The 9,803-nt window shown below is 25.7% G+C and overlaps 1 protein-coding gene across 1 annotated transcript; it reads left to right on the top strand.

Annotated features, from left to right (window-relative positions):
• Window positions 1-62: 62 nt before the first annotated feature.
• LOC107455278 (vacuolar protein sorting-associated protein 37B) lies at window positions 63-7,920 on the top strand. The gene is made up of 5 exons (XM_016072783.4): window positions 63-202; window positions 371-510; window positions 1,906-2,077; window positions 4,327-4,409; window positions 5,184-7,920. The coding sequence occupies exons 2-5, from the start codon at window positions 373-375 to the stop codon at window positions 5,475-5,477; spliced, it is 687 nt and encodes a 228-aa protein (XP_015928269.2). The 5' UTR covers window positions 63-202; window positions 371-372; the 3' UTR covers window positions 5,478-7,920.
• Window positions 7,921-9,803: the final 1,883 nt, after the last annotated feature.

Genomic DNA, 9,803 nt, shown 5'->3' with positions numbered 1-9,803 from the left:
TACCGAGTATCTGAAAATATCTGTTTAGGAAATATTCTGTGATTCTTAATCATTACTTTTGCATATTACTAGAATGGCAACAATATGAAATGTTGTTGTTGACTTTCATTTTATGTTTACATTTTGGATTGGAATTTTAAAAAAGAAAAACTCAGAAGAGAAAACAAACTATTTATCAATAGTAACTTCTATATTTGAAAAAGTATACTTGTATACCTTTAAATTTTATTTATTTGTACTTCTCTTCACATTCATAAAAACTATTTTCCGAGTTATACTTTCACACATCTAATTCTTTAAAATTTGTTAGGGACATATATATTTTAATTTAATCATTTAGTGAATATTAATTTTTGTTTTTTCATTGCAGAAATGCCGTATTACATGCATGAGTTAAATCCGGATTATAATCCTGCCACTCATATTCTTCGTAATATGTCAACAACTGAACTTCAAATGATGTTGAATGAAAATGAATTGATCGAAACATTAGTTCAAGAATTGGCGCAGGTTTGTTTAATAATTTTGCATGAAGAATTTTACGAATGCTTATGAATTCGCCCAATTATTAAAATTAATGAACAATGATCGGACACAAGTTTTCAATTAAAAAAAGTCAATTAATATACTCTTTTTATGCAACATTTTATAGAGATATTTCCATATCGCTCTCCAACTGCAATTGCCAAGGTGCCAAATAAACTTGCAAACTTTCAAAAAAAATTAAAAAAAACCGTGGAAGTGGTTTGTCCGTTAGGTGTCTACAAGTAATACCCTTAAAAATGGGTTTCATTCTAGGATTTTTTTTTTTTTTGTAGTTTCTCACTGTTTGCTGCCTGGAAGTTGCCAAGATTTGACTATTATTCTGCCGCAGATAACGATATGGAAATCTTCCATTAATACTTATTGTGGTAATAGCTTACAATCAGAAGTATACGTAACAATATAGATCAAGAACCAATCACATAGCGGTAAACCAGAGTTATTGCCAAAGCCAAGGGGCGTAACAATATAGATCAAGAACCAATCACATAGCGGTAAACCAGAGTTATTGCCAAAGCCAAGGGGCTCGCAATTCTACACCTTTACCCTTGTTTTATTTTATATAAAGAAAAAATCTAATGGTTCTATAAATTAAATAAATTTAATCAAATATAGCTATAAAGATATACTATTATCTTTCATAAGAATAAACGAAAAGTATGGGGAAGATGTTTATTGCAGTTTACTAAATTTTGGAAACTACTTGCCAGCCTCACAGGAAGATTTTTAAAAAAAAATTTTTTAGAAAATCAACTTGAAATATATAACTCGAAGTCATATCCGAGCGAGCAATACCTGATCGCATATAAAAAGCTTTAGTGTGCTGCATTTTATATAAGTAAAATCCTTACTTATTTATTTAATAAAAAAATTGTATCCTCACTCTCTTATTAGAAACTGAAATGTTTTAGATCTCCAAATAGGATTTTGAAAAATCAAAATAGGAAAATTTATTTGTAGTATTAAAATGTAAAGTTTGTATGATTTTTTCAAGCCCACATATTTTTACACAAAAATCTATACTTCATATCTATTTTCTGCAATTTTATAGCTGTCTAAAAGAAACTGCTTAAAGTTTTAATTAGTTCTTTGTTTACAATCGAAAAAAAATCTAAACATTTAGTACTTAATATTTTTAAACTAGAATTTTTATCTACATGTATTTGGAAAGAACTTTTAAACTCTACAAAACAGCAAAACAAAAAATTATATGATCAGTTTATTAAATGATTACTTTTAAAATGAAATTTTTTGGTTAAAATCGAATTAAAACACCTTATATTTAAAAATGAATGTTTTTAGTATCAAGCAAATTTTATAGTTTTTCTCTTATTTATTTATTTTTTCCATTGGTAATGTTAGGTTAAATCAGCTGAATCTGAGAGGACTGCTATGTTAGAAAGCAACAAGAATCTTGCAGAATCCAATCTTTCGAAAGAACCACTTCTAAATGAACTAAGAGTAAAAGTTATGGAACAACATGAGGAGTTGAAGGAACTAAAACAAACTTTAGAAGTCAAAAAACAAAAGCTGGGTAAATGTTTTTTAGTGAAATTTATCTTTATTGATATTTTTATTACTAAATTTAAATTCTATACATTATGAAGGTATATAGCAATAGAAATTACACATTGCAAAACAAATCAATTTTACTGTTTATACACATGTTAACTATTACACACTCAACTGTAATACGCATGTTTGATCAAAAGCTTAGTTTTCTTGTATGTGTAATTGACTATATGAAAAAAAAAATTCTTAAGAAGGTTAAAGGAGTTAAAAAGATTAAAAGACTAAGATTCTTAAAAAGACTTAATTTTAAAAAAAAACTTCAGTTTTGATACAAATTTCCGAGTTTTATTTATAAAATTCTATTTTTAATTTTAAAAACTGTTTTTTTTTTATTTCATTTAATAATTTTTTTTTATTCTTGAATGTTTTTTTTTTTTTTTTTTTNTGTTTAGTTTTTTTTTTTTTTTTTTAATCTTTGATATTTTTTTCTATTATTCCTTAAGTATTTATCCAAGTTGCACCACATGATTTATAAAATTCTTTAATATTTGATATAGATTTTTTTTTATGTCCTGCAGTACTATTTATTCAGCCCTAAGCATCTATTTTATTCTCTCATAACTTATAAAAACTAATGCTGCTATATTCTGAAAGATCAAGGTACAGAGTACCCTTATTAGAGATAAAACTTGTTCAAAGAGGCTAGAACATAATTCTGTATTTATACCAAATAATGTCACTATATTAAAGCCAAAAACAACCTGAATGAAGCACAAATAAAAGTGGATATATCGAGTTTGGATTCCATAAACAAGTACTTCCCCTGGTGTCTGAACACCAAATGGCAGTAGAAAAGTAAAGAGATATGCTAGTGAAAAGTGGTTTAATCAATTGGGGCAGTTCAACAAGATGATAAAAGAAGAGATACAAGAAACGTGTGAAGGAGTGTTGCAGCAAACCCCATGGTCAAAAGATTAACTATTATTGTTCTACTATTACCTTCTTTATTGCTTGTTTACCTTAAAATTATTACTGTTGACCATGAGTTTCCTTTTCATATCATTGATACCTTCTATAGAAGATTAATCATACAATCCTACAAACTCCCTAACTTAAAACTGTACTAAACATATTCTTAAATCTTGACTTAACATAAATGTCTTGAAAATCAGAATGTTAAACAATCTTCCATCACCATACATAGTTGGAATTCTGATCATAAGTTTCGGTATTTTTTCTGCTAAAATCATGGTTCATGGTGACTAAATGTTATTGAGTTTTACAAAACTCGTTTTTAGAAGTTCAACTCATCAAAATAAATGTTAATCATACTTAGCATCATGTTGCTATTGCTCATAGTCAACTCATGATAGACAAGAAGATCAATCAATTCTCCTGTATTTATCCCTTTTGAAAAACCTAGTACCACAATACCAACATTAAATACCTATATTAAATTATTTGATATTTATTTGAATAGCACCTAATACTGTAATATCATTAGTACTAATTATTAAAATCAGTAAAGCATCATTGGCATTTTATGTGTTTCTCTAAATGAATTAGCAACTATTCTCCCTTATTTTTTTTTTTATTTATTTAAATTTTTTTTTTTTTGCATAATTTTTACTTATCTTAGTTGCCGATTAAATGTAATTATTTCGTGTTATCCAAACATGCTTTTAAAGCTAACTGTAAACAAAATAAACACTTGGCTTTAGATAACATTAGAGATTCTAATTTGGTTACGTAATCCACACACTGTACCATTGATCTCTGTTCGATATTAGAAATGTAAAAAACAATATATATATATATACAATAAAAAACAGGCAATAGACTCCCCTTTTTTTAAATAGATATATATAAACTAGCAAATGTCACTGATATCATCTTAGTATTTGAAAAATAAGAATCCTCTAATTTATTTTAAAACAATTGGTAAACTAATCAGAAAATTCCATTTTTTAAAAGGTTTCTCCTAATTAATATAAATGAAATTTTTGAACAATACTTATGATTAAGGACTAGAATTTCTCCTTTCAGCCACTGTCTAAATTTTAGGATTAAGAACACTAACAGTTTTGGAGTTATAAAAGAGACATGCAAACTCATAATTTTATTATCATAGATTTATTAACGTTTTTTGCTTTAGTCTATACAGCACACCTTATCCTCCTTTTTAGTATCACTGTGTGTTAACTTTATTTTATAGCAATTTTGCTTGTGCATGATATAGATATACTTTTTTCCTCCCTTAATTAATTTTAGATGAACTGACTAGGCAAATGTCGTTAGACACAACTTTAGCACTGCTGCAAGCATCTGCTGCTGAAGCAGAAGAAGAAAGTGAAGTAAATATATTTTTTTTATATATTTTTCCCCAATCTCTTTCATAATATTTAGTTTCTTATTACTTAACTGAATATTATTTTTTCTTTATATTTTATCATTTAAAATAAGCTTTTAATATTTTTAGATTTGTATATTCTTCATTAATCCATCTTTCGCATTGCATAACAAACTTTGCCTATGGAATTTTATAAAGTGTCACTTTATATGATATTTTGCATAAAACCAAAATTTAGGTTATTTAATTTTAACGGAAATTTAATATTAATTTGCAAAGGTTATGAAGAGATTGTTAATATTTCTAGCTGATAAAAAAAGGAACAAAAATATTTTAGTTTTACAACTTAAAAAAAAAACTTCTACATCAAATATATACCCTCAAAAAATAAACACATGAAGCTTTTACTTTTTTTTTCTTACTTTAAAGCTCTAAGAAAAATCTCCTTTTACTATTGCTGAATCACATGCATTTCTAACAACTGGACTAATTGTTGAATATTTATTCATATGAGGTTTTTCTAAATGTATACGAACTTATTAAAAAATACATACCATTTAAAATTATGCAAAAAGGAAAACTGAAACACTTGATAACAAATTAGTAAATAAATTATGATTATCTTACATTAAATGCCTGGGTAATAGAAATTTTATTCTTCAATTTTATAACCTTTTCTTTCCATTAACAAAACATTATTATTATTATTTTTTTTTTTTTTTAGCTGATTTGAAAATCCTTAACTTATATTGATTATAATTCATTTCTTTTGCTTCAGGCATATGCTGAAAATTTTCTATCTGGAGAAATTGAAATTGAGTCATTTTTAGAATCTTACTTAAACAAAAGAAAACTGAGCCACTTAAGGCGTGTCAAATCAGAGAAGATGACTGAACTTTTACGTCAGACTGGTTCTAGCTTAAATCTCACTCCACCCAGCTCTCGAGCGTCATCGTCATCAGTCAATAAACCCCCATATCCTGAAGTATATGGGCCACCATATCGACCAGGTGGATTTATGCCATTTCCTCCTTTAATGCCTGGAGCAGGATCATTTTATCCTAATATTTAGTTCAATTTGCACAGAAAGAGTTATGAATTATAAAACTAGAAATAATTAATTTTTAGATCATGTTATAAATACTTATATTTATTGAGTTTATTTTGTTGTAAATAATGCATTTCCCAATGTGTGTTTGTCAAATACAAAAACAACCACAAAGTAATATCAATTAAAGGCTGTTGTTCTTTAGTAAGTAACTCCTCAGTGGTTTTATTTTTGTTACTAATTAAGTTTTTAAAGAATTTGAGTTGTATTAATCTCCTTTTTTTGTGTATTTGTTATCCTCCTTTTTATTTTTGTGTCAGTCATAGTTTCTAGCACAATTCAAATCAGTTCCTCTATATACTTCTAATGGATACTAAAAGTAATTTTGGTGTGTATTATATGTTTTTTTTTAACTTGAATTTGCTGAAACTTAGCCACACCCCATAATTATGTACTAATATACAGTGCACCAAAAAAAAGGACCACTCTTAATAACTTTTGATCTAATGATGGAATCTTCATGTCCTAGGACTCAAACTTAAAGGCTCGAGGGGGTGATCTCAAACATGCTACTCAAATAGAATTGACAATATTTTAAATTATGAAATCAGACACAAAACTTACTTTCTATAAATAAACATACCCTTTTTTCTGTCAGATTCAGAATTCTGATCCCCAAGATATAGGGAGTAGCAATCGGGGAAATATGGTCCCCATAGTTTGGTCAGTACAGCGACCCAAAGTTTGGACTGCATAATGTTAGTTTTACTGTTAGCATATTTTGCTATATCTCGAGAACTTTTAAGTGAATTGGAAAATTTTTCGCACAATTATAAAATTTGTTTATCCAAAAATAATTCCATGCAAAAAATGTTTTAGTCAATATTTATTATTTTTTAATATTTTATTTAATAATAGTCAAAAAATTTTGAATTGTAACATAAATTTTTTACATCATTTTAAAATATGTAATTTTACATGGCAAAATACAAAATTTGAGCAAAATCGGTACAATAGTTCCTGAGAAATTGAATTTTAAAAAAGTCCTACTGAAATTTTTATTTTCCAAAATTTATTTTTTTGTGTTGAAATTATCTTTGAATAAGCAAGTTTTATAATTGTGTGCAAAATTTTTAAATTCGCTTAAAAATTTCTCGTGATGTGGCAGGATACGCAAAAATTAACTTTATGAGGTATGTTTAGTCAAAGAAAGTACATTTTAGTGTCCAATTTAACTTAAAATATCCTCTGCACTAAATGATTAGCATATTTGAGCTCACCCTCTTGAACCATTAAGTTTGAATCCTAAAACGTGAAGATCTGATCATTAGATCAAAAGTTCAGGGTGAACCTTTTCTTTTTTTTTGGGTGCACTGTACATTCAATCTAACCCCATGGTGTTAAAAAATATGAAAATTATTGTTTGTTTTGTTTTTTTACTGTAAAAAAAGAATTAAAATTTACCTTCTAATTTTATTTACCATGTTATCCATCAGTTTATTGCCCTATCACCCAATTAAAATCTTAATTTTTATTTTTTTTTCATAGTATTTACCGTATGCTTGTTTATAGTTTGCTCGTTTGTATTTTTTTAATTTGAATAAAATATATTAAAATACTTCTTGAATAATAGCAGCAGTTTATAAATTTTTTAATTTAACTCACGTTAGTGAAATAAAAACTGAATTCGAACCTATTTCTCATAAGAATTCATTCATTATTTAACAATAGGTTTTAATGGAATTAATTTGTACAGTTCATTTAATCTCTAATGTTAGAGTATATTAAATTTCCTGTATTTAAAGGTCCATTGTTCTTCTAAAAATATTCAAGAGATAGTAAGCTATGCATCAAAGAAACTGAAAATTACTCTGAATTAAAATTAAATNAATGGCTTATTACCCCAAAAAATGTTTTAATGCATAATTTTTTATTTATTTTTTTTTTAAAAATGGACTAATTTTAAAACTATTTTATTGTAATCTTTCACTCGATATAAAGTTTGCTAATAATGTTTGGTTTTGATTGACTCTAATACATGATATAACAAAACTTATTCTGATTTACTTGTTTTTAACTGTATGACTGACTTATTATATATTTACCTTTTTTGCTATCTAAACATTTCATTTTCAAATTATTTTTTACAAACCTAGAATGTTTGTCATTTCTAGAACTGAACAATATTGTATTTAGCAAATATTAGTTTACAAGTAAACTATAATTGAAATGTTTATTAGCGATAAAGGATATATTTTTTTTCTTCCTAGGTTTGTATTACAACTTTTGTCAAAACCAATTTGTTTAAAAGTTGACAAAAATATTACTAACATTGCTTACACAAATATAGTGTAATTAATAAGTGTAGTCAATTTTACATTTATGATATTCGTATGTTTTAATGACTGACGTTATCGTAGCTAGTTCCTTAAGCTTTTAAATAAAATTTGCACTACTATTAACAATATTTCAGCTATTTTGTTTTGTCTATTTGAATTAATCTAAACTTTTCTATATAACAGATTTTTTCGCAACTGTAAAAGATATCCCATTTAACATATATGAAATAGAATTTAATCTGGGCCTTTAAAAAAATAAAATTCTGATTTTTAAGTTAACAGGCTGCAACATGCACAATTTTTAATCCCATATTTTTTCTTAAATAATTTCACATTTATTTTATAAATAAAACATTTACCATGTCTTGTAGAGAAGTTTCAAATTTGAAAAAATGTCAATGTAATATATTTTTAGTTCTTTTTCCTATGCATGTTTTGAATAAATAATTAGTCTAAATCTTTTAAACAGTTCATGCTGGATGGTTTGAATTTTAAACATGGAAAGAGTAAATACCCAGTTAATTTTCTGAAATAATGGAAATTTTGTCCAAACTAATATGTAATATTTAGAATATTTCAAGACCAGAGAATTTAAAGAATTTTTAATCATTAATAAAAAATTCAATAACTATGATATACTAATTACTATGAATTTTAGTTGACAAAAATATTTACTGTTTGCAATTAACAATAAATGGACATGAATTTAAATTTCTTTCATTTTGTTACTTAATTTTATTTTAAATATTCTTGCATAAAATAAAGATTTTAAAACTATCTTAATAACAAAAAATATCTAGTGGTAAAGTAGATTTCCTTAATAAAAATTCTGAAATTTCAACAAAAAAAAATATTATCAAGTAGTTAATGCTGTTTTATATAAAGTATATCAATGAAATATTAATTGATTTAATTTATATAAAACAGCATTCTTTTTATTTATTTTCTATTTAATATTTACTTAATTAAATTTTCAGATAAAAAGATTTTGATAAGGATTTTTTCAGAAACTTTACAAATTTTAGGGTGTTACTTACTTGATATATTTCATTCAATCAGGTGATGAGTAACATGAATAAAAAAATCACAAAATAATCAAAATATTTTTATTTGTGACTAGTGTATATATACATTTGATAAATACAAAAATGTTTAACAATTTCTCTCATAGATAGATTGGCATAACGTTAAAAATGTTCATAAATAAAGACATAAATTTTTAAAGTAGTTTATAAAAGCTTTTAATATGAAAGTAGTAGCATTATAATCTAACAATGAAAAAACCCAAAGTGCTTCGTGCAAATCAAGCTGATTTATTTTATAGACTAAGTTTTTTAGGTCATGAAATAAAATGTGTGTGTATATACATTCCACCAAAGGGGAAATAAAGAATACAACTGGAAGAATCATGTTTAAGATGATTCTGAAAACTTTAACTTTTAAAGATTTCTCATTAGAGTTTTTTCATTATTTATCCGATAAATTATTGCTAGAATAAACACTTGCAAAATGCAGAGTTATGTATTAACTTTGGAATTTATTTCTCTGAAGTTTTAATTTTAACTTAAACTTTTAGTTTAAAAGAAAAAAACTGCAGCCCAATTAGCGAGCAACACTTTGGGTATTTTCTTTGTAAAACGCAAACATGTTACTGTTAGATTATCTGTTACTCAATTTTATTGTTGCCTAGTGTTGTAAATTATAAAATTTTAACTAAGGAAGTGTCCATATTATATCATTATCAAATTCAATAGGTTAGGTATTGTGCTGCCATTCTTGTTTTATATTTTTAGGAATGTGGTGTTTGCCTTTAGACATTGATATAAATTTATTTTAATTATTTAATTCATATTTTAACCAACAAATAATGTTCAGCATAAATATTTAGAATATTGAATAGATATGTCATATATATAAAATGAGCACATCGATATGTGAACATATTAGCTGATTTATAATGACTTACATGTTTGTGAAATTCGGAAAGTAAATTAATACAATGGAAAAATTG

Source organism: Parasteatoda tepidariorum, chromosome 2 (genome assembly GCF_043381705.1).
Source record: "Parasteatoda tepidariorum isolate YZ-2023 chromosome 2, CAS_Ptep_4.0, whole genome shotgun sequence".
NCBI classification, from domain to species: domain Eukaryota; kingdom Metazoa; phylum Arthropoda; class Arachnida; order Araneae; family Theridiidae; genus Parasteatoda; species Parasteatoda tepidariorum.
The sequence above is the reverse complement of the archived record's forward strand: the minus strand, read 5'-3'. Positions and strand labels throughout refer to the sequence as shown.

Coding starts and splice junctions, on each gene's coding strand:
- LOC107455278 (XM_016072783.4), top strand. CDS start 373: ATGCCGTATTACATGCATGAGTTAAATCCGGATTATAATCCTGCCACT. Junction 511..1,905: donor TAGTTCAAGAATTGGCGCAG/GTTTGTTTAATA, acceptor TGGTAATGTTAG/GTTAAATCAGCTGAATCTGA. Junction 2,078..4,326: donor AGTCAAAAAACAAAAGCTGG/GTAAATGTTTTT, acceptor AATTAATTTTAG/ATGAACTGACTAGGCAAATG.